This window comes from Corvus cornix, chromosome 10 (assembly GCF_000738735.6).
Source record: "Corvus cornix cornix isolate S_Up_H32 chromosome 10, ASM73873v5, whole genome shotgun sequence".
NCBI classification, from domain to species: Eukaryota; Metazoa; Chordata; class Aves; order Passeriformes; family Corvidae; genus Corvus; species Corvus cornix.
In genome coordinates, this window is record NC_046340.1 from 12,830,373 (window position 1) to 12,856,284 (window position 25,912).

At 62.3% G+C, this 25,912-nt stretch overlaps 3 protein-coding genes across 5 annotated transcripts; 1 reads left to right on the plus strand and 2 right to left on the minus strand.

Moving 5' to 3' along the window:
• Positions 1-152: 152 nt before the first annotated feature.
• FURIN (furin, paired basic amino acid cleaving enzyme) lies at positions 153-14,215 on the minus strand. Of its 3 annotated transcripts, none has more exons than XM_039557483.1 (16): positions 14,129-14,215; positions 11,847-12,231; positions 8,160-8,258; positions 7,456-7,551; positions 6,786-6,914; positions 6,462-6,538; positions 6,031-6,119; positions 5,574-5,746; positions 4,608-4,820; positions 4,417-4,517; positions 4,184-4,287; positions 3,870-3,987; positions 2,791-2,970; positions 2,564-2,688; positions 2,047-2,163; positions 153-1,970 (listed from the first exon to the last, which is right to left on the minus strand). In XM_039557483.1, exons 2-16 carry the CDS (start codon positions 12,024-12,026, stop codon positions 1,402-1,404), a joined length of 2,370 nt encoding a protein of 789 aa, XP_039413417.1. In that variant the 5' UTR covers positions 12,027-12,231; positions 14,129-14,215; the 3' UTR covers positions 153-1,401. The 3 variants fall into 3 exon arrangements, with proteins under 3 accessions (XP_039413417.1, XP_019136511.2, XP_010389195.2); XM_019280966.2 differs by lacking the exon at positions 14,129-14,215 and adding an exon at positions 10,297-11,466 and having other exon boundaries at positions 11,847-11,925; XM_010390893.3 differs by lacking the exon at positions 14,129-14,215 and having other exon boundaries at positions 11,847-12,240.
• A 5,857-nt stretch (positions 14,216-20,072) lies between these two features.
• Positions 20,073-24,369, plus strand: MFAP1 (microfibril associated protein 1). Its single transcript, XM_039557485.1, has 9 exons — positions 20,073-20,246; positions 20,363-20,582; positions 21,189-21,321; positions 21,621-21,808; positions 22,237-22,345; positions 22,416-22,576; positions 22,822-22,981; positions 23,459-23,548; positions 23,670-24,369. The coding sequence occupies exons 1-9, from the start codon at positions 20,168-20,170 to the stop codon at positions 23,850-23,852; spliced, it is 1,323 nt and encodes a 440-aa protein (XP_039413419.1). The 5' UTR covers positions 20,073-20,167; the 3' UTR covers positions 23,853-24,369.
• Positions 24,370-24,728: 359 nt separating this feature from the next.
• On the minus strand, positions 24,729-25,830 carry HYPK (huntingtin interacting protein K). Its single transcript, XM_039557486.1, has 4 exons — positions 25,609-25,830; positions 25,375-25,430; positions 25,086-25,137; positions 24,729-24,888 (listed from the first exon to the last, which is right to left on the minus strand). Exons 1-4 carry the CDS (start codon positions 25,792-25,794, stop codon positions 24,793-24,795), a joined length of 390 nt encoding a protein of 129 aa, XP_039413420.1. The 5' UTR covers positions 25,795-25,830; the 3' UTR covers positions 24,729-24,792.
• Positions 25,831-25,912: the final 82 nt, after the last annotated feature.

Sequence of the window (25,912 nt, forward strand, 5' to 3'; positions counted from 1 at the left end):
GGCTCTGGGGTAAAGTCTGCAGGCAGGGCTCCACCAGCCCAGCCCCTGCAGCTGCAGAGCAGATCTGGCTGCCCCTGAGGCCCACAGTGTCCACGGCCAGGCTGCTGCCCCGGCTGGGGCACCCACAGCATACAGAGCACAGGCAGCAGAGCTGGTTTGCATAGTTCTGAACATTTAATAACTCAGTCTCTCTAGCGTTATATCCACATCCATTAAATTAAAAACAGGCTCAGGAGGCAGCTCCCGGCTGATTAAATTACAAGAAAAAATTACTGTGCACCAAAAAGTTGTTATAGAAAAATAGTCCTGTGGCCCCCGGCCAGTGGCTCCGTCCGTGGCTGGTGCAGGTGGGAGCCTGCACCGTGGCCCTGGTGTGCGGCGGTGGACGGCAAAGGGGCTCGTGGCACTGGCCCCCAGCCCGCGGGGAAGGGGCAGCAAGGGAAAGGGCTCCAGCGGGGAGCAGAACGGATTGTCACCAAGTGGGGGCAAGGCACGTTGGGGGGCTAGGGCTGCAGGAATGCTGGGCGCTGCCCAGCACAGGCAGGACGCAGGCAGAGCTGGGGCAGTGCTGGCACTGGCGCTACCTGACAGTCCCAGCCAGCAGCACCTACAGCCCTGCCCAGGGGCAGAACACAAGGGGCCCAAGGCAGCCCCCCAAAGCAGGGACTGTGGATGGAGTCCCTGCCCAGGCTGTGGGCTGTGCCACGGGCACAGGGGCAGGCAGTGCCCAGCCCGACGCTCCCCAGTGCCAGGGCTCCTACCTGCTGCAGGCAGCCGCAGTGGGATGGGCAGGCAGTGGGCAGCAGCAGCTGAGGCCTGGCCATTATTGCTGTTGAAGGGCACGGGCAGATAGGCCCAGGGGAGGTGGCGGGGAGCTGGGACACAATGAACTGAGCCTGGGACACAGCTCCACAAGGGCCGAGGGTGGCAGGGGGATGCTGTGGCACAGGTTGGGCTCAGCCCTGGTGGGCAGAGCCACCCCTGCCCCAGCCAGCCCACCTTGAGCCATGGCAACCCAGGGACCCCTCACACACTGCCCACCCTGGAGAACTCAGAGGACCCCAAGCAGCAGCCCTGTACCCAGAGTGGGAGACACTGCTGCCTGTACAGGGCCAGGAAGTGTCAAGGACCCCACTGCCACCAAACACCCCGGCACGGGGCACAGGATGGACACAGGGCCAGGAGAGATGGTGCAAGACTGGGATGGTGCTGTGCTGGGGATGGTGCCTGCAGGGCCATGCCTGGCTGCCCAGACTGGGGCTGAGAGACGGTGCCAGTGGGTGGGAGCCCCCGGCTGCTGCAGTGCAGGAAGGGGACAGGGGCAGAGTCCAGGGCCCCTCAGCCTCACCTGCCCCAGCCCTGCGGTGCTGGGCAGGGAGGAGGGAGGGGCAGGAGGGCTCATCAAAGGGCACTTTGGTCTCTGATGAAGGCAGTCCTCTCGCTGTGGGCCTCATAATCCTCACCGTCCGACTCGGAGGGACCCTCCTCCTGCCAGATGTCAGAGGGGAGCCCCTTGTAGGAGATGATCCCGCTGTCCAGGGCATACACCTTCACACCCCGCAGGCTGAAGCCTGAGCGTGCTTGCAGCACCAAGAAGATGGTGACAAAGATGATGACGATGAGGATGCAGCTGAGGCTGGCGATAAGGACAGGCAAGTTGACTGGAGGGGGGGCCTCAGCTGGTCCCTCGCCATCTGCCAGGGCAGGGGACGCACGGCTGCTCTGTGTCTGGTGAGAGCAGGAGAGGTCCAGGCTGCTGAAGTGGGAGTGCGCAGGACAGGTGAGGCACTGGTTGGGGCCAGGTCCCGCACAGGTGGCACAGGAGGGGTGGCAGGGCAGGCAGAGGTGGGGCGCAATGGGCTCCACGCTGTTCTCCAGGTTGTAGTGCGTGCTCTGGACACCAGGCGCAAAGCCAGGAGGGCAGCGCTTCAGGCAGCTCTTCTGATGCAGGTAGTACCCCTCCTCGCAGACTGTGAGACAGACAGGGTCAGCATGGGCTGGAAGCTGCCTGTGCCCCTATTCCCTCCCTGCCATCCCCACACTCACCAACACAGGTCTGGCTGGGGGTCAGGGTCTTGCAGCCGCTGCTCTCCAGCTGGTTGGAGAGGCTGGGGGAGTCGGTGGCCGTCCCATACAGCACAAGCGTGAACTTCGTAAGCGTGCCTGCAACAATGCAGGGTGAAGACTTCAGAGGTGCCCACAAGACCACCCATGCTCAGGACAGGCACAGGGAGGGGGGCTCACGCTGGTCCCCCATCCTGGCTGCCAGGGGACAGCAGGGCTGTGCCCACCACCTGGGAGAGTGCCTGTTGTGGGGCCATGCACAGGGGCAGGGGGTCAGGTGAGCTGGAATGGAGTCTCCTGCTGCCTGGATTCCTGCTGACCCAGAGGGGCTGCAGCACCATCCCACCTGCCCAAGTCCAGCCTCTCCCCAGCCAGATCACCCAAAACACCCAAGGTGTTACCGGCCCCTCAGCTCAGGAGCAGGAGGGGAAGCTGGGTGACCACACAGCTCGTATCCCAGACTTGGAGGGAGGCAGTGGATGGGGAAGCACACCCCTACCGTAGTTGTTGGCATCACTGGTGTTCTCGATCTCCAGCACCCACTCCCCAGAGGGGTCCTCATCCCACGAGTGCGTCGTCATGAAGGCCCAGTCATTGAAGCCATCAGCCGAGAAGTCGTGGGGCCTGAGCAACAGAGGCAAGATGTGGGTGTCAACACATCCCAAACTCACCCATGCCAGCCTAGGCCAGGGGCCAGCCTGGGGCACCCCACAGCCCAGCACCTACCTGGCAGCCAGAAGGGTGGAGCGGGTGCCCATGGGGCTGACCAGGTGGATGGCCAGGTCCCCCCGCCGGTTGTAGGACAGTGTCAGCCTGGCCTGCGCATGCTCCAGCCGGCTGATGTAGTTGGCTTTCCCTAGGCAGGCATCCACTTTCCGCCGTACCTCGAGACGTTTCCCAATGTCCCTGCCGAGGACAGGCATGAGTGAGGCCAGTCCCAGACCAGGGGGACATGCCACAGTCCCCATTCCTTGCTGTGGGGCTCTGTGGTTGTCCTGGGGACTGGGCACCAGGGCAGCTAGAGCAGGAATCAAACCCACAGTGGGTCAGAGTGGCACCACCTCCATGCCATTCCCAGATGGGTACAGGAAACAGAAAGGGTGCCTCAGCTCTTGGGCATGGTGGGGGGAACTGGGCTGCCCAGTGCTGCCTCCCCAGCCACCACTCCATGCTAGGCCTGAATAGGCCCTTTATTCACACACTGCAGGCCAGCTACACCCTGCATGGCTCAGCCAGGGATGGGACGGGCAGAGTCATCCCCATCCCGCTGCTGGTGCGTGGCCACTCCCCACCACGATGCTGGCCCTGCTGCCAGCACAGGATGTGCCTGCCCCACACAGGGCTGGTTCCCCAGGGGCCCAGCCCTAGCTCCCTTCATGCACAGGAACATGATCCCCCCCACCCAGGAGCCCCTAGGGAGTGCCCTGGCCACAGACAAGACTGCACATGCTGCACTGTGGCAGCAGCGGCCAAGCAGGAGTCAAAGGAGCTTCTGTCTGCCCCCTGAAAAGCCCCTCTGTCCAGGGATGCCTCGTGCTGGCTGCACCCCAACCACAGTGCCCCAGTCTGCCCACATCCACTGGCCCAGCCCCACAGCAGGGAGGCTCATCAGTGACATCAGTGCTGGATGGCTGGAGGTGCCTTTCCCAGCTCTCCCCAGGCTCTCGCAAGAGGATGCTCCAAGGGTCTCAGCAGCAGTTCAGTCTCCAAGATTCTCCCCACTCCCTGCTCTGGGCCCAGAGGCTCTCAAGCTCCTGTGCAGAACAGATGCCGAGTGATCCTCTCCTGGGCTCACCAGCCCATACCTGGGCTCTGCAAGGATGTCAATGACACACTTCCTCTGAGGTCCCACCGTGGTCCAGTTCTTGGCCAGGCTCACCATGGCCCCAGCATCCAGCAGGCCGTAGCCATACGAGTGGCTGACTGTGGACAAAGAGGGGGTCAGCGCTGCTCCTGGGGGTACCCGGTGGGGGATGTTTGCCTGGCCACGCGGCATGCTCACTGAGCCCTTCTGCCTCCTTCACCCCACAGGGCTGCCAGGGCACTCTGCCTCAGCACCCCAAGGCTAGTGGTATGAGTAGGACTGGGAGACCCTGGTCCCACCCCAGCACCCCAGTACCTTTGCGGCCGACGCCATTGGTGACCCAGTCATTGGCATTCAGGTGAGCTGGCTTGGAGGTCTGCACCACCAGGTGCTGCATGTCCCGCCAGGTCAGGTTCTTGCTACAGGGAGACATGGGGCTCAGGTCAGTGCTAGTTCCTGCTGGCCCCAGGCAGGTCCATGTCCAAGTGCCACTGCTGCATGGGGCTGGCGCAGCCACCCCCGTCCAGCCCCCTCTGTCCTGCCCTTACTTGGCTTCCAGGGCGAGGGCGATGATACCAGCGGCCAGGGGTGCCGAGGCTGACGTCCCGGTGTGCAACTCGGTGCACTTCTGTCTGAGGTCAGTCGTCACCTGTGAGGAGGAGTGCCAGGGCAGGAAATGCTGCAGGCACATCCCACCCCCTGAGCCCCTGGCCTGCAGACAGCAGCAGCCCCCACTCACAATCTGCTTCTCATTCTGGTTGCCACTGCTGTACGTGGTGGCGAGGGTGGAGGAGCAGGCCTCGCTGTACCAGGGCACATTGCCGTACTGTGTGGTGCTGCTGATGGACAGCGTGTAGATGCTGTTGGTGTAACCGTCACAGTTGCAGCTGTCATGCTCGCGGCCCCCATTCCCAGATGCCCAGACGAAGATGGAGCCCAGCCCGCCTCGGCCCTAGCAACAGAAGCAAGATGAGGGCAAGCACCAACACTGCCACACACAGGAAGCCCCAGGCTGGAGCTGGGGACAAGCAGATGGTGCCAGCCTGAGCTGGACAGACAGAGCAGATGCAGCTGGGACACAGGGGACAGCATGACACCCCAGCGGGTGACACACCAGGCAGCAGGAGGCCCAGACAATGTGAGGCTTCCAAGAGCCAAAGTCTTTTTCTGCTCAGAAGTCACCTGGCCTGACTGTCTGCGTGGGATTGCAGTGCCTGGCAGAGCTGCGGGAGCCCACAACACAGTCCTGGCCATGCCTTGGCACCCAAATGTGGCAGCTAACCTCGCAGAGGACACAACAGAGCCAGCGTGGCACCACACGCATCTCTCTGTAGGGAATCATGACACAGCTCCCCAGGCAGGCGACACTGCCAGCACAAAGGGACAGTGGGGAAGGATGGGTGAAGGAAGCGAGGGTGAGCACAAAACCAGAAAAGAGCCAGGAGAGGGCTTGGGAGAGGAAGGAGACACCATCCCACGCAGGAGCCCTCACGGCAGTGAGATAACACCACATGGGAGGAGTCCTGATTCAGAGCCATCGCACAGGAAGAACAAGAAAAACTAACAGAGCCTGATCCCAGAGATGGGCTGGCATATGGCTCATCCCGGGAGGGCCAGGGTAACAACCAGGGCAGGCAGAGGAAGGGAGACCTGGGGAAACGGCAGGAGTCAGGCCAGCGCTCTCCCAGAAAACCCGCCTTCTCACCTGACTGACCCCACGGAAGAAAGCCTCCTCTGCCAGCCGGGCCGGGCCATCCACAGTCTTGCCATCGTCCTCAGGGCCCCAGCTGGCACTGTAGATGTGGATGTGGTTGGGGTTGAGGCCCAGGGAATGGGCCTCCACAGCATCGGTCACCTCCCCATCCAGCATGCGCACACCTAGGGCCAGAGAGCAAATGTCACTGGCAACCAGCTGGGGCAGAGTGGCCACGGTGCCGCTGGTGAGAACCCTCCAACCCCTGCTGCCACCTGTGTCACAGGCTGTCACAAGGCTGCTCCAGTCAACAGTGCTGAGGGGAAGTGGGCAAATTGGGCATTTGGAGACTGTCTACCTTAGCCACCGAGACCCACTGCCCTTACTTCATGCCTGCGCTCCACAGCTCAGCTGCTCCTGCGGCCACCCAACGCCCACAGGACCCGGCACAGGGCAGGGCAGCACCTACCTCCGATCCTGGCATTGTACGCCACACCAACACCACAGATCCCGTTGTTTGCCACAGCAGCCACTTCCCCAGCACAGCGTGTGCCATGTCTGCAACCGAAATAGGACGAAGCATGCTCATATAGGGTGCGAGGAGCACAGGGGTGGGTAGTGGCTGCAGCCCCAGCAACCCCGACCTGGGCTCCCTCCTGTCCCCTCAAACCAGGTAGCCAATGAAGGCTCCTCCATCTGCCCTCCTGCTCCAGAGCCAGGGCACTGAACAGCCCACACTGGCTCTGGGCAGAAAAAGGATGCTGCTCATGTCAAAAAAAGGAGGTGAAGGGTTCCCCATGGGGCAGAAGTATGCTGCCAGCCTCACAGCTTACAGAGCCTAAGTATGGCAGGGACTTAGTGCATGGCCTGCTGGATCTTCAACCCTCCCTCCTGCCTCACCTGTTGTCATTCATCTGTGTGTAGCGGGGCTGCGGGTCTGGGTCCTGGTCATTGACATCAAAACTTGCCCCTGGGTCCTGGAAGACACATTGGGCACTTGGAGACTGTCTACCTTAGCCACCAAGCCCCACTGCTCTTACTTCATGCCTGTGCTCCACAGCCTGAGGCTGAGCTGAGCAGGGTGAGCAAGCTCCAATCCCACCTCCATGTCCCACCATGGTGGGCATCAGCCCTGTACCTTGCAGCTCTGAGTTGCCCTGCATGGACACAGCTGCCCAGACCAGCTCCCATGGCACTCTGCCCTGCACCATCACCCAAACTCACATAGTTGGCCTCCAGGTCAGGGTGGTTCTTCTCAATGCCGTCATCCAGGATGGACACCACGATGCCCTTGCCCGTGTATCCCTGTTCCCAGGCCTGACGCACATTCAGATCCCGCTGGTTTGTGTTGTACTGTCAAGAGAAGCCTTGGCACTAGGAGATGCACCCAGCCATGGGCACTGTGATGGGTGTGTGCCCAAAACCCACCCAGCTCCCATCCCGCTCTTCTGTGGGTTGCGACAAGGAACCTGGGCACAACTAGCTGAGAAGGGCTGCTCTGAAAGCGAGACTGAGCCCCAGACTGTGCTTGAGTCCCACAGACACTGCACCCTTTGCAGAGATCAGGCTTGTGCCCAAGCTCCAGGAAGCAGAAAGAGGCATAGACTCATTCCTGGGCCAGGCAAAGGGCTGTACCCCTTAGTCCAACCCTGGGCTCCCCCCAGCCCTCCCAGCACTCCAGCCAGGAGCCACAGCTCTGCAAGCAGAGCCTCCTCCCTGGGGTGTTCCCATCACATAGCACCAGGTGGCTACCCCAGGCTTTCCCCCTCCTCTCCTTCTCCCTCCTGACAGCATAGCAGCCACTGCATAACAGCAGTTCCTAGGTTGCCACGTCTGCGTCCCCAAACTCGCACCCGCAATCATGAGCACATGCCCTTCCTCACCCGACACTCACCAGGTACCACTGCTGTGGGAACTTAGGGTCTGTGGGCTCCATGAAGACGTCTCGCTTGGTCCTACGCTTTGCCACCTGTTGCTCCAGCCACTGCACCTGAGGGCAGAGAAGGCATGGGGTCCCCCGCTGACCCCTTATGCCAGCACCTCCCCACGACCCCAGTCCTCAGCCTGCCTGGAGGGGCTCTCCCTGGGAAGCTCACAGTCACCTCTGGCCTAGCAGAGTATTGGACCTGTCAGAGCTACCGCCACCCCTAGCCCAACCCTCCAGGCCCCCTGCCTGGCTGTGCCCTGCAAAGGCTGTGCTTCAGTGGAGCGGGACGGTCAGAGTGCCAAGGTCCACTGAGACACGGGCTGCCGAGAGCTGCCACACCGCACCACATGCCTTCCAGGGCCTGGGCTGAAGCCCAAGGATGGGGAAAATAGCAGCCCCCCCACACCACTGCTCTGGGATCTGTTTATTGCCCTGCACGCCTTGTCCTGCGTACAAGGACACAGAGCTCTCCTGGGCCCTGGGACTGCAACAACCCACAGGCCAACGACGCTGGCTCCACCAACCCCCTGCCCTTGCCAGACACGCGGTGGGCTCCCACCTGCTTCTACCAAGGAATGGTTAAGGCAGCTCAGCCCTGTCTTGTTCCCAGCACTGGCTCATGAGCCCTTGCAAAGTGCCCGGGACCAAAGCCAGGCCCTCCTCACTCATACCTGCGGTTCCCTGGCCAAGCGGCTGTGCCAGGGCTGGTGGGGCGAGAGGGAACGCTTCACCACACCACGGTGCCGGAAGTGGTAATAGTCGCCAAAGATCTGCAACAGAGAAATGCTGCTCATGGGACAGACATGAGAGCCTGGTTGCCCCGATTCTCTACATCCCACATCTGCAATCCTGAGCTCCAGGGCTGCCACGCACAGGCTGGGCCCCCCACTCCAGAGTAGCTGGTGAGGCTTATGTTCAATACACTGGGCAGGACCTCCTGTGAGAGGCTGTGGCACCTGGTGACAACCTCCCTCCCGATGCCAACCAGCTCCTCCTGGAGGAAGGTCCCAGAGGCTCCAGGTGCCACACCCCAGGTGGTCCCAGCCAGAGCAGGGTCTGCATCAGCCTCTGCACCTCTGGACAGAGAAGACAGGCTGCTGTCTTCTCCCCAAGTGCCCCACTGGAACACCCACCCAGTGCCAGCCTCTATAAGGGGCACAGCCAGTTTGAGTGGGGCAGAGCAGGGGGCATGCAGGCATCCAACCCCAGCGGGGTCCAACTTCCACCGCCAACCAGCTGTGCTGTGCTCACCCCAGCTCCGCTCCCATGTGGGGACAGCCTGGCCTGGGACTCCAGCACAGCCCAGCTGGGGCAGGATGGGAACCCAGCACAGCTGGTGGGGCCAGGACACCATGCCGCCACCCAGATGGTTATTTTTAAACCCCAAGCCCTCTCCAATGCTGTCATTTCCGTATCCCCTCCCGCACATCCTGGGGCTGACGGACACAATGGCCCCACCCTGGCTGCCCTGGGCCTCCCAGCCCAGCAGCTTGCCCTAACTGGGGAGAAGGGGCCAAGCACCCACCCAGCCCCCTGGGAGTCACAGAGCGCAGGCAGCAGCCACAGGCAAGATCCAGCTGCCCAGGCTGTGCCAGAGCTGGTGGGGCTGGGCTGCAAGGGCTGTAAGAATATGAGGATCTCATCCTCCTCCATCTCAGGCTGCCCTAAAACAGTCTGTTTGGGGCTAACAAAGCTCCCCAGCTTATTAGAGCTCTGCAGATGTGCTGCCCATCTGGACAGACTGGGCTGAGCAAGGTGCACCCAGCTGAGCAGCAACCTCAGGCCCGGGGCAGCAGCTGGCTCTCCCAGGTAGGCACTTCACCAGAAACCCCGGACCTGTTCCTCTGGCACACCGTGTTCTCCCAGGACAGCCCAGGATGCCTGTCAGTTCAGAGCCCTTGAGGAGGTGTCAAGGTACAAAGCCTCTGCACGGGGCTGGTGGGGGAATGCAAGCTGCAGGATGGTTGCCCTCCCCCAGCATCCCTCACCCACTCCAGGGATATAGACAGAGCCCAGATTGTTCCTGCACACAGATCTCAGCTCTGACTGGTCATCCAAATGGATTAGGTCTGCACTGACACTGTGGTGGCAGCCAGGAGCTGGCCAGCCCACACACTTCCACCCTAATCCCCACTGTCCCTGTCCTCAGCAAGGGCAAAGCAACCCCCAGCACCATGTGTCCCAGGTGCCAGTTCAGTGCTGCTGCCCAACCCCTGGCTGCAGCTCGCAACTATCTTGGCCAGTCCCACGGCTAGAAGGCTGCCTGTATGCCTGACCACTGCCCCAGGAGTGGAGCAACATGCTGGACCTGCAGCCCAGCAGTGTGGGAGGCAGGAGCACCCTCTGCCAGGATGGCACTGTCCTGCCAGCACAGCCCAGGGATGGCACCTGCAGTGCCCTTCCCCAGTGATCCCAGCCCCAGCAGCAGGGGGCAATGCCTGTACCTCCTTCTCTGCATAATCCCAGCAGTGCAAACCCCCACACGCTCCCCTCACTGCCACACCCAGCCCCCACCTCTGACCCACGACCACCCACTGTCCCCTGTGTCCTCCCTCAAGCCCTCCTCAAGGCCACTGGCACCAGCCATGGACCTCCTGCCCCAGGTGCCACTGGCTCCCACCCCACAGGCAGCAGGGGATCCAGGAGTATGCCAGGACAGCACAGCTTTGGGGACAGTGCCCAGACCCCAGGCTGAGACCAGGATCCTCTCAGATAAGGACCCAGGGGCCCTCTCACTGGGGCACTGCCAGATGCACCCAGTCCCCCCCCTCCCAGCCTGGCTGCACATCCTGTCCCAGTGGCACATACCCCCAGGAGCAGCAGTCCAGAAACCTGGGAGGGAAAGCCAGGCTCTTTCCAGCCACACTCTTCCCACTGGACCGCCATGACCACTCTGCAAAGCCCTGACCAGCCAAACCCTGTCCCGCAGCACAGACACTGGGACGGGCTCCAGAACAGGAGAAAACATGCCCAGACCAGAAACTCCTTCCACAGCCTGGGCTGCTGCAGCACGTGGGGCTCTGCTTGCAAGGGCAGGCTCACTGCTGCGAGGTGACAGAGAGCCGAGAAGAGGTGCCAGCCTCCAGCCACAGAACCACAGTGTGGGGAGAAGACAAGGGCAGAGCTGGCACAGAGCCTCTGTGGCTCACAGGGATGGAACTCATGACAGGCCTGGGCTCCCAGCTGAAGCACATGGCCCTGCACTGTGGAGACAATGCCACAGAACCAGTGCCCCTTGGCCCTGGCAGCCAGGCCTGACCTGGCACCACAGCATGATGGGAAGCACTGCCAGGAGCAGGCTGATGGCACCTCAGCCCCATCCCCACTCAGAGGGGTTTCATCACAGATCCAGTCCGGTGGGACATGCCACTCTCTTAGTCCCCTATGCATGGCAGCTGCCCTGGCCGGACAAGTTCTTTCCCCTGAGATCTGTTCTGAGCCACTTTCATGCTGACAGCACCTGTGTAAGGCCATGCCATGGCCCACCACAGCACGGACACCCTCAGTGGGGCCTAGCCACAACCCCCACAGTTCCCTCCTCTGGCACAAGTCCCAGAGGACTTGGGGCTCCCTGACCCAGAGAGCCCTGAGTACCCAGTTCAGATGCAGGGCTCCTTTTGGGTGGCAGGACAAGGTCCTGCTGGCTTCTGCAGCAGCCACCTTCCCACTGCCACCGCTCCCAGCAGCTGCTCACAGCGAGGTCCTGACACCACAGCCACCAGTTGTGCAATTTCCTCTGGGATTTCACCCTGCGCTTCCTTCCCAGAGAGACAGCTCACTCCCAGTACAGCCAGGCGCACTGCCTAGTCCCTGGCTGACGGCAGGGAAAGCCGAGTGTGGTGGGAACCTGCTGACACACCCTCTGTCAAGGACACTTTAGGGGTAAGGATACAGCTGCTGTCAGATCCCCTCTGGAGATAGCTCAGAGGCTCCTCTGCCGTCCCGCTGAGCTGAGGCCACGCTGCACTGGGCAGCTTGCTGTGGGAAGCAACAGTGGAAACTGCAAACTTTCCCATCCATCATCACACAGCACTCCCAGTCCAGTTCCTTCACACTAGGATGGGCTTTTCCTCCTTCCCCATCCAACAGGCAGTGTGCTGCGCCATGTTGTGCCATGCTATGTCACCAGAAAGTCCCAGTGACAAGGGGAGGCCCTGGAAGTCCATACAGTGGTGGTTAATTGCCACTATCGAGTCAAGGCAGCAGATGCTGGAAGGCCACAGCAAATGGGCACAAACACAGTGGCCCTGCTGCCATAAAGAGCAGCCCCTACAGCAGCTCCGGGACTAAACTCAGCACCTGCCCAGACTGTGGCAGAGAACACTAGTTCCATGAGAAGAGGGAAGCAGGAGACTTACCGGGCCCAGGTTGAGGAATCCATGCTTCCTGGCCAGCCTGTCAGCCTCCTGGGGTCCTGCAGGGACGAGCACAGCCCAGGTGTTGGTGTAAATATGCTGGGCCAGCACCTCCTGGGCCAGGAGAGTGAGGGCAACCACCAAAGTCCAGAGCAACAGCAGCGAGCAGGGCCTCAGATCCATCAGAGTATCGGGGTTCCTTGAGCTGGGGAACAGGAGGGTCCCAGGAGCAGGAGGGTCCCGGGAGCAGCAGGTCCAGCAGCCTCCCAGCGTCAGCACCCCGAGGCACACCGGCCTCTCTGCCCTGCTGGTCCCAGCTCAGCCCAAGCCCACATGGGGCCAAGCCCACAAAAGCACAGGAACAGACCGTCCAGGACAGAAGCACAATCTGCAGAGAGACAGGACAGTGGTCAGGCCCAGGGCACCTTTCCACAGACCTAGGGAGGGCAGGCTGCACCATGCTGAGACATGGGTCAGGCATTGGGCAAGGGGGCCCTGGCACACAGCACCTGCTGGCCACAATGGCACACTGACAGCCAAGGAGCTGCCTGGCTTGGCAGTGTGCCCACATGTCTGCTCCTGCATGGAGATGCTGTTTACCTTGCCTGTTACCCAATGTTTGCTTATAAACATAGGGAACCAACCAGGAGGGGAGGGCACCAAAGGAGCGGAGAGGCAAGGCAAGGGACACTGTTCCTCTTGCTGCCACTACCCCTGCTCCAACTGGGATGGAACTATCTGGGTACAGAGCTGGGAGAAACTGGCATGGGAGGCCTGCCTCTCCAGTCCCAAGGGGAGACCAAAGGACATGTCCCCAGGTGCTGTGCGAGGAATCCCAGCAAAATGAGAGACTGGAAGAAAGAAAGTCAAGGAGAGCTCCTGATCTCCAGCTAGCACAGCCCCAGACTCACATCTCTACAGCCATTGACCAGGCAGTGCTTGGCAGCCGTGGCAAATGCTGTGCTGCTTGTCACCAGCAGCAGCTCAGCTCTGCCCTTCCTCTGGAGCACAACATGGTGACACCGGTGTGACTCATCCCCGCAACCGGGTGGAAACCAGGACCAGGAAAAGGGGCACACTGTCACCTCCAGCATGAACCCAGGGATGCCCGGGAACAGCTCACACCTTGTGGGAGGCCAAACGCAGGAAGCTTGTAGGGAAAGAACAGGGAGCGACCCACCCAGTGTGAGGGAGCCCACGACATGATGGTGCCAGGTTGAGCTCCACACCGGGAGCTCCAGAGGGGCCCTGGAATATCTGGTCATGCTTCAGAGACAGCTGGAAAGGTGAGAGCCGGCAGTGCCCAGAGGAGCCACATCCCCCTCCATCCAGAAGCGACCACAGCGAGCTGGCAGCCTGCGGTGCTGCCAGAGGAGAGAGCTCCTAGGAGCCGCCAGAGACCTCGCCGTAGGCTCCGGCACAGACAGTGCAGCGACTCTGGCACAACGGGGTTTCCCCATCAGCGACCACACCTCGGCCAGCCGCGGGCCGGACCGCCCCGTCCAAGCGCCCAGAGCCGTGCGCACCCGCCGGAGGCTGTACCGGAGCCCCGGGTGCCAGACTGCTAAGGCCCAGAGCACGGCACAATGGAACACTATCTGCCATGGTCTACCAGTGTCCATGCCAATACCTGGCCTCCGGGCCGGGCAGTTCCCACACCTCGCTAGTCCCGGAGCCAGCAGCCGTCCCGCTCCGGCGGTGACCGCCGCACGTGGGGACAGTCCGGCCGCCGGGGGAGAGCCCAGATCCCGCGGCGCCTCCGGCCAGACCCGCCGCCAGCGAACCACCGCGTGCCGGGACAGCCCGGCCGCCGCACCCATCCCGGAGCCGCGCTCCCGGCTCCGCACCGCGGCCCGGCCGGTGCCCGCTGCCCAAGGACCCAGCCCCGCACAGCAGCAACCCAGTGGTCCCGGGCTGAGCGGCGGGCCCGGGCCTGCACCCGCGGGGCGGCTCCAGCGGCGGAGCTCCGGACGGCGGCGGCCGGGCTGGGGCGGGACGCGGCCTGGCTCCCTCTCGGCCTCCCGCAGCGGCGGCTCCGGCTGCCCCCGCCGCAGCCCCCAGAGCGGCCGCCCGGCCCCCCACTCGCTCCCGTGGACCGCCGGGCCCGCACATCCCCGCCGGCAGCGCCCTAAGCCTGGGGCTGCCCAGCGGCCGCGGCCCCGCCGGTCGCCCCAGCCCCAGCCCCGCCGCCGCCCGGGTCCCGTCCGGCAGGGCCGCCCAGCTGTCAAACCGCAGTCGCCAGCAGGTCGAGCCATCCCAGGCCGATGCCGGTCCCGCACCCTTACCGCGCGGCCTGCCCGCTCCGCTCCGTCCCGTCGGCAGCCGGGCCCGTCTGTCGGCGGCGCCGCGTCACGCCGCGGGGCGCCCGGAGCGCCCGCCCCGGAGCCGGGCCCGGCCCAGGCAGGGGCGGCCGGGGCGGCCGGCGGGGCCGCTTGTTTACGCCGCGCAGCTGTCAGCGCCGCCCGGCCCCGCCCCGACGGCCGAGCCACCGGCCCCGCGCGGCTCCCTCGGCACGGCCCGGCCCGGCCCGGCCGCCGCTCTGCCGGGCGCCGCCGGATGCCGTCACCGCCGCCCGCCCCTCCCGTCCCGTGCTGCGGCGCCGGGTCCCGCACGGACCCCCGGCAACCCCTCCGCGCCGCCTGCTCGGGGCTCCGCCAGAATCGGGGCCGTTCCCTCTCGCCAGTACCGGGCACGGCCCGGGGCTCTGCGCGGCCTCTCCTGCAGCCGAGCATGGGGCTGTCCTTGCCACCCGGGGGCTACTTGTGCCAGCCCAGGCGGGAAACCCGGATCTGTCCTGTGAGAGCCGTGAACCCCCACCATGGGCCCGCGGCACTGACCAGGGGTATAAGGGTGCCTGCAGTGAAGGGCACGCAGAAGACGCCCCGTCTCCCACCTGGTGCAGCAAGTGGTGCGTTATGCTGCGACATGCAGCTGGCAGGACACGAGCCCCGCCAGATTAGCCTGTTCCAGCCCTGGCAGACCCCGGAGCCGGGAGCTTCCCCAGCCAGGCTGCGGGAATGGCACTTCCCATGAGGTCCATCTCGTGGGGCTGCAACCCCAGGTTGGTGTGCAGCAGCCTGACAGAGAAACTGTCTGGAAAGGAGCAACAGAAGGAAAATCTATCAGCCCCGTTTCAGGAGAGAGATTTCCACCAAGGAGAAAAGGTGAGAAGTGAAACACAGCTTCAGTCATTTGTAAAGAACAACCCGCTGTGGGCACGGGACCGTGTCATTAGCAACACAAATGCAGCAGAACCCAAAGTGACCTGAACCCAAACTGACCTGAATTCTCCACACCTGCGACGGGTCTGGCAGCCCCGGGCAGGAGCAGGTCCTAGTGCTCCTTACAGAGAAAAGGAAGTCCCTCGGATACCATGATCGAGATCGTGAAGCATTAGCAATCACACAGGAAACAGTCACCTTGGTAACCGAGATGCTGAGAACAGCCCAGAAAATCTAGCACAGGGCAGGTTGCTGTGCTAAATTGGGTTAGTTCTGCAGGGCAGCACCCTGGCCACAGGTATTCAGGCTGGGCCGCCCCTGGCACCCTGGGGCTGTGGTGCCCCAGGCCCACCTTCAGGGCCACAGTCCTGCCAGTGGGGAGAAGGCACCTACCAGACAGGCAGCACTCACCCCAGTGTCACTGCAGCATGCTCAGGAGTCGTCCCTGCAGCTGGCAAGCCCAGGCCGGCCCTTGGGGGCACAGGGAACCGGCTGTGCCCCGTGGCGTTATATGGACAATACACGGACAGGGGCAGGTCCGGAGCTAGAGTCCAGACGGGTGGTGGGAGGGAGGATGGGAGGTGGGCTGCCTGCCCCACCCATGCACCTTATCTCTAGATGCCTCCTTTGGGCGCTGGCAGCCGTGCCTAGGCAGGTGAGGAGCTTCGGTGCTGAGGAGAGGAGCTGACAAAGGGCCCTTGTCACCACGGGCTTATCGCGGTGCTGCGGGGCAGGCAGGCAGGAAATACCGCGCTCTTACGTAAACCACTGGCCTGGGACCCGCGCTGACCCCACAGCTCGGCCAAAGAAAACGCCTGCGTCGGGAAGCACCGGGCTGCAGGTGGCACAACGCCACGGACGGGGAAGAGACCTGCTGTCCTAGCAGCCCCCTGGGGCCCAGCTGCAGAAAGAGGCAGAGAGTGAGGGCACCAGCATGGATCTGAGCAGCTGCTGTGCCCCACTCACCTCACAGGGCTGCCAGGCACCCCTCTCTACCCCCAGCCACAATGCAGCAAGGGGGTGAAGCAGCTACTGCAGCTCATCTGCCAGGATCATGGACCCTCCTCTCAGACTTGGGGACCATGGCTCAGAGGCACCAGCGCACCCCACGAGACAGCAGGAGAAGCTGCTCCTTGTGGCAGTGCCCAGCAAACTGGCAACACTACTGCCAGCCAGCCATACTGTCCCATCCTGCAAGGTCTGCTCTACCAGGATCCCCTGGGGCTCTCACTACAGCCACAGGGGCCAAACTGCTCACCGGGGCTGGGAGAGAGCCCCCCACACTGCCCTTCATCGAGCACACTCTGTGGTGTGGCTTGGCTGCGCACACAATCAATAGAAACCCACTTCATGGAAAAACCATGTCCATTTTTAGCTTTCAGGTTGCAGAGATTGCACAAGCCCAACCGTGATACAACTGCCTATCTGCCTAAGCTCCCTGGGAGGCAGAGCAGCACGGAGCTGCACCCCTGCCTGCAGGCACCCCAGCCTGGGGGACCTGCAGGATTGCAGGTGAAAGCAGCCAGTGAGTGGGCAACAGCAAAGGAAGGGCAGAGAGCCCACCCAGAGAAACCAGCAGAGAAAAACAAGTAACAGGCAGCAACAGCAGGCAGAAATATCTGGACAGACCAAATCAATACCTGAAGGTTTACCCAGCACAGAGCAGCCTGCCCCCATGCCAGCAGAGGTGAGCCCACAGCCCCTCTGCTGTGCTGTCCAGCCCTCTCCCTGCACACATCCTCACACTCTCCCGCAGCTGAGGCTGCAGTCCCTTTCCCTGCAGTCTCTCCAGTGCGCCTCCTCCCCTCCACATTGGATACTACCAGCAGGCCCTTTGGTGCCCAGGGAGATGGGACTGCCGTGGCCCAAGCAGGATCTGTGCTCCACAGGGTCCTGCTGGCTCCAGCGCCTCTATTAATCTCTGGCTCCCAGACACAACATCTCACTGTAGCCACATGCAGGGATGTGAGCCCAGCCCAAACACCCTGACCTTGGCTTGCAGCTGCAGATACAAACAGCAGCTGCTCAAGGTGGGTTCTGTAACTATCTGCCTTAGGCTTTGTCAGCAGCAGTCCTAATGCTGCCAAGGTATAGATCCACAGCCTAGTCTGGCTCTGCCCCTGCTCTGGGCTGCAGGATGTGCCCTTCCATCACCTGTCCTGTGACAGCACCCTGTCATCACCTGCTGTGCAGGTGCAGGCATATCCTTGCCCAGCCCAAATCCATAAGGTGCCTGTGGCACTTGGGGGGTTCCACACAAGTGACACGCACAGGAACACAAGCACACATGTGCAGGGGACACCAGGCTGGGAGCCCACCTGCAGCCCAGCAGTATGAATGCCGTGTGCCCATGGGCTTCGGTGGGCTGGGGAGGGGGTGCTTGCAGGCACGGACACACAAACCCAGCCCAAAGACGAGCAGGTGCGGCTGGCACAGCACTGAGGGGCAGACTTGCCCATGCTCCAGGCTTACTCATGGAGCGGCTGCCAGCCTTCCATGGCCCCCAGGAAGGGGGGCTCAGCCCTACGAAGTGCCTCCCCTCCCACCACAGCCTAGCTGCCAACTGCCAAGTGCTGCAGAGCCAAGATGTCAGCAGCCACTGCACTGGGGAAAGGGAACATGGGGCAAAGAGACATCACAGTGAAGGGCGTCTTCCTGCCATGGCCTCCAGCACCTGCAGCCACAGAACTGAAGGCATTTCCCTGTTTGTCCAGGTCTTTAGTTTTGCTTCACCTGAATGGGACAGTATCTCCTTTGTGTGCAATCCCCAAGCTTCCTCTTACCTACTTGGCCAACTGTTTCTCCAAGTCCTGTTAAAGCTTACTCCTTGCCACGTGGCACAGGACTCACCAGGTGGGAACACACTGTGACAACCCTCAACATTAACAACATAAACACAGAGTGAGTGCTCTGGTTGTCATCTGGACTCAAAGGCCAGAAGCACACCAACAAGCTCACAGATCCACTCTTGCTCATTCCTGGCAGAGGCTGTAGGTGCTGTAGGATTATAAAGGCACGGATGCCTCAGTTGCTCAGGCAAACCACCAGCTTCAGGGCATCAAGGGAGCCCTGCAAACCCTGTCCCATGAAGGGACACACTGAAGCAGGAGAGCCCTGGACAGAGCCCCCATTTCTGCCGCAGGCAGAAATAGGTCTGTATGGAGGGCGCTGCAGGGAGACCCTTCCCCAGAACTAGAGCAGGGACTGAGTTGGGATGCCAGGCACAATCAGCTGGTGCTGCAAGGGGCTGGGCCCACCTGCCACCACACCTGGGGCAGCCACCCCTGCCTGCAGCCTGGCTGGAACGTGGTCACCCAACTGGATCTGCCCAGCCCTGGCATTTCTGTAGGCAAAGGAGAGTCCCCCAGGAGAGAGCCAACATCCGTGGTGGCCTTGGAACCTCTGCAGCCACTTCTGGGACCAGACCAGGGTGGTACTGCTACCAAGAATTGTGTCTGCTCTCCCCTAGACTGGCTGCAGGAGATGCTGCCAGATGGACATCTCCCAGCCCAGACCAAGGACACTAAAACACTTCCCTGTACTCCCTTAGGGATCGTGCTCCAGTGCTGACCCACCAACTGGAAAAGCACATGTGCATTGGGCTTTCCTGGCTGTCAGTGCTGGCCTCACCCTACATGGCCTCTGCCACACAAGCACGAGAGCACCCACTCCAGTATTGCCCGGGCACTGTTAAAGCATAGCTCTGCCCCTCCGCTTCCTAAATTTCCCTGCCAGCAAGCAGATTTCATGGGAGATAAAACCTCTTCCTTAAAACCTCTTCCTTTCTTCGTAGAAGCCGGCAGAAGGTAGCAGGTAGAAGGCGGCAGATGTGGCCATAGTGGCTTGTGATGCAGTTTTACCCAACTTAAGAGAAACGATTCTCTTCTGCGGCAGGATGCGCACACAGGGACATCCCGCACCAGCCACTCGCTTCGACACTGTGAAGCCTCGCACTTCGCGGAAGCCGAGACATGCTGACACAGGCAGCACCGGGCTGCTTACGGAAACTCCCCTACGAAGCAGCGGTGGCCGCAGCCTTTCCCCACAGACATGTCACCACACCCGTGCCACCGGGGTTCCCAGGAGCTCCCCCAGCCCCGCTCTGCAGCACGGCGGAGGGTCCTGCCTCACCGGCAGCAGCTACGCCTCCTGGCGCTGGCCAGGCCGAGGGCTATGGGGGACACGTGGCTGAGCGGGAGCTATTTGTCCTTGCTGCCCGGGAGGCGGGGAGCCAGGCACCAGCACCGGGGCTTGGTGGGGCTGGCTGGCAGCGAGCAGAGCAGGAAGACTGGGGCCAGGGCTGGCTCCGGCTGTCGGGAGCAAGTGGGACGGCCTGTTGTGCCGCGCTGCAGGGAGGAACTGCACGGCTTCGGCAGCAGCCACGGCCACCTAACCCCCGCTCTGCCCCAGGCACAGCACAGACACACCAGCCCTACTGTGCACCAAGCGAGCAGCGGTTTTCCCAGGCTTTGCCGGGGAAATTCGGCACAGGAATTTGCCAGACGCCGGACGTTTCCCACGGCTCAGCGAGTTGACCCTGAGCCCTCGGTGTTGCAGCAGTGGCCGGCTCAGATCCAGCCCCGCACGGAACACTCCCTGCCCGAGCGGGTGGGCGGCAGCAGGGACGGCCGGGCCCGCAGAGTCCCAGCGCCGTTCAGACACGGCCCGAGGCGCCAGGTGAGCAGCAGAGCCCCGTCGCGGCGCTGCCCGGTGCCCCCGCCGTCCGATGGCCGCTCGGCCGGTGCCTCGCCCTGATGCCCCGTGGATGGCGGAAAACCCGCACCGTGCGGGAGGGAACGGAACCTCTGCTGGCCCAAGGCGGATGCCGAAACGACCGGGGACTCTCCCTGCCACCCAGCGCCAGCGTCCGGCGCACCCCGGGCCGGGCCGAAACGCAGGCACAGGGGCAGAGCCAGAGTCCCAGTCCCGGTCCCGGTCCCGGGCCCCTCGGAGTGACCCCGGGCCGAACGTCACTTCCGGCCTCCGGCACGGTCCCGGTCGCGGCGGAAGCGACAGAGCTTCCGGTTCCGGGTGAGCGCTCGAGGCGCCGTTGTCAGCGGCACCGCTCGACTCGACTCGCCCCGGCCTCCGCCCGCCGCCACCATGTCGGTCCCCAGCGCCCTCATGAAGCAGCCGCCGATCCAGTCCACGGCGGGCGCCGTGCCCGTCCGCAACGAGAAGGGTGAGCTGGGGGGGCCGGGGCTCAGCGGGGTGGCCGGAGGGGCGCAGGGCCGGGGCTGGGCCCGGGGCGGCGGGGGCGCGGGGCCGAGACCCCCGGTGACGGCACGGCGCCCGCAGGCGAGCTGTCCATGGAGAAGGTGAAGGTGAAGCGGTACGTGTCGGGCAAGCGGCCTGACTACGCACCCATGGAGTCCTCGGAGGAGGAGGACGAGGAGTTCCAGTTCATCAAGAAGGCGAAGGAACAAGAGGTCGAGCCGGAGGAGCAGGAGGAGGAACTGGCCAACGACCCCCGGCTCCGGCGCCTCCAGAACCGCATCGCCGAGGACGTGGAGGAGCGGTGAGTGCTGGGTCAGGCAAGAGCTGAGCCCCCTTCGCCTGTCTGGGGCTGGGACTCTGCTCTGCTGTGCTGCAGGGAGAAACTGCACAGGGCGGGAGCTGGGAACATTGTCCAGGCAGTGCGGGAGAGTCTATGTCTTCTCATATCCACACTGCAGTGTGCCTTGGGCTGCTTTCCAACCAGGAGCCAGCCAGTGCAGCCCATGTCCGGGTGCATTTGGATGGATGGTAATAAAAACACGCTCCAAAATTGAAATTAGTGCAGCCTGCTGAGGCTCAGGGTAGTGAAGGAGGGATGGTGTCTCACGAAATGTACTCTGGGCAGGGACCACTGAGTGCTGTTTGCCTCCTGTGGAGCTGCTGGTGGTTTTGTTTCCAGTAACAAGGAGTCTTCTCACTGAGAACTCCATTCTTACTTGGAGCATGGACAGGGAAGAGCTGCCAGTGCCCAGCCACTGCACCCTCCTGGGAGAGAACATAGCAGTTCTAGCTCTGTTTGTCAGTCCCAGTGCTTACCATGGCCTTGCTAGAAACAATTTGTGAACAGTCACCTTCCTGTAGCCTCCTTACGTTCCAAGTGCCATGGGTTAGCTGGGGTCTCTCACAGGCTGGCAAGACACCGCAAAATCGTGGAACCTGAAGTGGTTGGAGAAAGCGATTCAGAAGTGGAGGGGGGAGAAGCTTGGCGCCTGGAACGGGAGGACACCAGTGAAGAGGAAGAGGAAGAGATTGATGATGAGGTGCGTTTGCAGAGCCAGATAATGGGCCTAGGAAAGCTGGAAGGGCACAGGCTGGAACTGTCCTTTGCATGGATATGTGGGCTGTCTGATGTATCTGGACAAGTGTCACACCTGGCCATGACTTAACTGGTGGGTCACCGTCCTCTGGCATGGGACAGGACACTGAGGGAGGCCACCCCACATCCAGAGAGGCAGGTGTATCTTCAAAAAGATAACACTCCAGACATCACATGTGTTTGACAGGAGAGAGAAATGGTGGCAAGGCTGGCCTCCGACTGCTCTGTGCTTGTCCCCATTAGGAGATTGAGCGTCGGCGCGGGATGATGCGTCAGCGAGCACAGGAGAGGAAAACTGAAGAGATGGAAGTGATGGAATTGGAAGATGAGGGTCGGTCTGGAGAAGAGTCTGAGTCAGAGTCTGAGTATGAGGAGTACACGGACAGCGAAGATGAAATGGAGCCACGTCTCAAACCTGTCTTTATCCGCAAGTAGGTGATGGAACTGCGCGGGCTGGCCCTGGGATGCGGGAGTCAGAAGCTGGGGGCCAAGCAGACCCTGCTGCCATGGTCTCTTCTCACTGTGAGGAAGCCATTCACCTCCTTGGGGTGGGGCAGGATGATGACAGCCTGGCAGGGCACAGCTAGGGAGCAAGGGGCAATCCCTGCACCCACAGCCCTGTATCAGTTGCATTGGGTTGCTGTGTGATCAGGCTGTGGAGTGTGACTGGAGCCCTTGGGCAAGGGCCATATGATGACAAAGGGACGTGCTAGCCCCCAGAAAGAGGAGAGCGCTGGGACTTGACCTGTCCTTGGAGAGGGCAATGGCTGAAAGCAGCTGCAGTGTGGGAGCCAGTGAGAGGCTGAGTGGCTGCACTGGCTCATGGAAGGGCTGAAGGCTCTTGTGGCCCTGCTCTCAGGAAGGACCGGATCACAGTTCAAGAGAGAGAAGCAGAAGCTCTGAAGCAGAAGGAGCTGGAGCAGGAGGCAAAGAGGATGGCAGAGGAGAGGCGCAAGTACACACTTAAGGTATGTAGGGGTGGGCTGGAGGCTGGGGGAGGCAGTCACTGCAGCAAGCTTAGCTTGGACCTCACTGCAGATTGTAGAAGAGGAAGCGAAGAAGGAGCTGGAGGAGAACAAGCGCTCACTGGCAGCACTGGATGCACTTGATACAGATGATGAGAATGATGAGGAGGAGTACGAGGCCTGGAAAGTCCGTGAGCTGAAGCGTATCAAACGAGACCGCGAAGAACGAGAAGCGTGAGTATTGTCTGGTAGACGTGAGGCTGAGAGCCCACAGGCAGGTGAAGCACCTTTTCCTCAGGCTGCCCTTCAGCAGCAGAGTCCTAGCTGGACTGAATACCCAGAGCCCCTCCTGCCCGCCCTTGGGGTGCCTTTGCTCCCCAGCAGTAAATGTGTAAACTCTCAGGCGCTGGCTGGTGACAGCCTCTCTCCCAGGAGGTGCTGTGGGAACACAGGGTCTCAGGGGCTTCTCTCCCACCCAGCATGGAGAAGGAGAAGGCAGAGATCGAGCGTATGCGGAACCTGACAGAGGAGGAGCGCCGGGCTGAGCTCCGGGCCAATGGCAAAGTCATCACCAACAAGGCAGTGAAGGGCAAATACAAATTCCTGCAGAAGTACTACCACCGCGGTGCCTTCTTCATGGTGAGTGTGCTGAGGGCCATGCATGGCTGCACTGGCTGCAGGTGTGAGACCACAGGGGCACCTTTCCTCTGTGGGGAGCCTCCCCTCTCCCACGGTGCCCTGGGGCTGGGGGTGCCCCTGGGACAAGAGTCAACCTTCAAGAGGCAGCTTGGGGCTGAAGCTGACCCAGAGTGACCTCACCAGAGCATGTCACATTGGGGCTTCCCAGTTGAAATGGAGCTGAAGCTGCAGAGCTGTCCCTGTGCTGCTGTTTGGGCTGACAGACCCAGCCAGAACCAAGTCAGGTCTGCATGGGCCACTGGAGAAGCAGCCTAGGGAACAATGCTCACGTCCTCCACTCCAGCAGGAGTTAATAGGGCTGCAAGTACTGTGGCAGCTCTGGCAGAGCAGCAACATGACCTTCAGGAAGCTTTCCCCCACTGCTGCCAAGACTTGCTGGAACCTTTTAGGCTGAGCAGGTGTGTCCTTCTCCTGCAGGATGAGGATGAGGAGGTGTACAAGAGGGACTTCAGTGCTCCAACTCTTGAGGACCACTTCAACAAGACCATCCTGCCCAAAGTCATGCAGGTGGGTGTGCTGGCAGAAGGTGCCCAGCTCATGTGCCAAGGGGTGGGAGTTCTGGGCAGGGGGGAGCAGCAGGTCCTGCATCCCTCCTGAACAGCTGCTCACAAGTTCTTCTGCTCCCCAGGTCAAGAACTTTGGGCGCTCAGGGCGGACAAAGTACACGCACTTGGTGGACCAGGACACCACCTCCTTTGACTCAGCCTGGGGCCAGGAGAGTGCGCAGAACACCAAGTTCTTTAAGCAGAAGGCAGCGGGTGTGCGAGATGTCTTTGAGAGACCCTCAGCCAAGAAACGAAAAACGACCTAAGGGCATGGGCAGGAGGGTCTGGTGTGGCTGATGCTGGCAGGAGGGCACTGCTCTGCCAGAGCCTGGGCAGGGCCAGAAGGGACATGTTCCAGGACTCCTGTGGTGGCAAGCCTTTCTCCTGCCTGTACCATGCCTACCCTGAAGCAGTGTCCCACTCCTCGTGCTGAGCAGACCCGATGGGCTCCTTGCCCATGCACTGTGGAGAATGATGGCCTGTGGTGCTGGCCAGGCTGGTGGCCACACTATGTCCCAGCAATGGCCACCCTGGAACCTTGGCAGTGCCCAGCACATTGCAGCAGCACCCCTGGCTCCAGCACATCCACTTCTGGAGGAATTACAGGACTTTTGCACCCATCTGGTCTACAACCCCTTGCTTGTACTGTCCCTGGTGTCAGTCTGGGCCCTGTTTTGGGCTGGTCAGTGGTGACCCCATCTCCTCACCCTGTTCCTGCAGGGCTTGGCTTTTCTACCTGTGTGGGGTGGGAGGGTTTGATTAAAGATTTGATTTTCTTACATACTCTGGGCCCATTCTTCTCACAGATGTGGCCATCTGTTCTGTGTCTTCCTTGTGAGCCATGGTGAGCTGGGGCAGCACAGGAGGCACCAGCGTAGGCAGGGCATGCATGAGCAGCCATCATCACTGCCTCAGGCCTGTGCCTGGGCCTGTCCAGCCTGTGCTGCCCCGGGGGCAGAGATCAAAAGAGGAGAGAGCGGTATGTCTCAGTGCTCAGGCAGATCACTGTCCTGCTCCAGTCACAGGGGTGCCCAGCTGGCACTGCCAACACAATACCACATGGCTGGGTTCCACTTGTGGGTACCATGCACCCAGGGCCAGGGGCATGTGCTCAGCCCTGCGTAGACCACAAAGACAGCCCAGTCCCACCAGTGCCTTTATTGGTATGGCAAGAGGCCCATGCCTGGCAGCCTGTGGCCACCCAGCTCAGTTGGTGAGGGTGATAAGAGCCTCCACCACGTTGCCCATGTGCTCGCGCAGGCTGCGCTCTGCTGCGGCCCGTGATATTTCCATCTCCGTCATCTGCAGAAAAACAGCCCCAGCCCCATACAGCAGCCGCAGGGCCCCACGGGCCGGGCAGGGTGCAGTGGGGGACACCCACCCGTGGGGACACGTGACCGGCCTCAGGGCAGGCATGCACTGGCCTCCTCCATGGGTGCAGTTTCGCACCCAAGATTTGGGACATGTCACAGCCTGCCTGGGGTCCCGCCCCTACTCACAATCAGCTCTAGGTCCTCCTTCTTGATGGTCACTTTTGCCAGTTCTTTCTCCCTACAACAAGAGACGGACAAACCCCCGGTGACCAACGTTCCCCGCTGGCCACTGTCCCGGTGCTCCCTCGGCCGTGCGGCGGGCAGGAGCGACCCCTCGCAGCAGTGTGGAATGTGTGCTGGGAGGGGGCCGGGGAAGGGCCGGGATGTCAGACCGCTGAGCAGACGCCCGGGTCGTGTCCCGAGTGGTGACAAGTTGCAAGATAGGCACTGCCCCGGAGCGAGCGCGGACGGTTACCTCTCCTGCTTCGCTTTCTGCTCCCGGGACCTCCGGTCTCCGATCACCGACATAGCCTGCCAGAACGAGCGCGGTCACCCCGCTGCGCGGCACCGGGCGGGTCAGCGCCACGCCGGCGGCATGGACACCGGCACCGGGACGGGCGTGCAGGCGCGGCGGTCAGCGCCCGGCTCGGCCCCGCTGCAGGCAGCGCCCGGCCTCCCACCCTGGCCCGGTCCCGTCCCGCCGCCGCACCGTCTCCAGGTTGGAGCTCTGGATCTCCTTCTCCTCCGCGTAGTCCGTGACGCGCTCCAGGTCCGCCGCGCCGCTATCGTGCTTCCGCGGCTTCTCGGCCGCGCGGCCGCCCGCCCCATCGCTGCCGCCGCCGGAGCCGTTCGGCTCCGTCTCCAGCTCCAGCTCCACATCGCCCTCCGCCGCCATCCCGCCGCCGCCGCGGCCCGCTTCCGGTCACGTGCGCCGCCGGCCGAGCCAGCGAGCGGCGCGCGCCGCCACAAGCGAGCGGGGGCCGGGCCGGGTCCGCCCCGCAGCCCGGGCCCGC

Bases quoted from the DNA above. Each gene is read 5' to 3' on its own strand.
- HYPK (XM_039557486.1), bottom strand. From the start codon at position 25,794: ATGGCGGCGGAGGGCGATGTGGAGCTGGAGCTGGAGACGGAGCCGAAC. The intron at 25,431-25,608 runs GTGCGGCGGCGG...TCGTTCTGGCAG, and splicing joins AGAGCTCCAACCTGGAGACG to GCTATGTCGGTGATCGGAGA. The intron at 25,138-25,374 runs GTAACCGTCCGC...CTCTTGTTGTAG, and splicing joins CAGAAAGCGAAGCAGGAGAG to GGAGAAAGAACTGGCAAAAG.
- FURIN (XM_019280966.2), bottom strand. From the start codon at position 10,962: ATGGCCTTACACAGGTGCTGTCAGCATGAAAGTGGCTCAGAACAGATC. The intron at 4,518-4,607 runs GTGAGTGGGGGC...TCCTCCTCACAG, and splicing joins ACCAGAATGAGAAGCAGATT to GTGACGACTGACCTCAGACA. The intron at 1,971-2,046 runs GTGAGTGTGGGG...TCTGTCTCACAG, and splicing joins CCCCAGCCAGACCTGTGTTG to TCTGCGAGGAGGGGTACTAC.
- MFAP1 (XM_039557485.1), top strand. From the start codon at position 20,168: ATGTCGGTCCCCAGCGCCCTCATGAAGCAGCCGCCGATCCAGTCCACG. The intron at 20,583-21,188 runs GTGAGTGCTGGG...GGTCTCTCACAG, and splicing joins GCCGAGGACGTGGAGGAGCG to GCTGGCAAGACACCGCAAAA. The intron at 22,346-22,415 runs GTATGTAGGGGT...ACCTCACTGCAG, and splicing joins GGCGCAAGTACACACTTAAG to ATTGTAGAAGAGGAAGCGAA.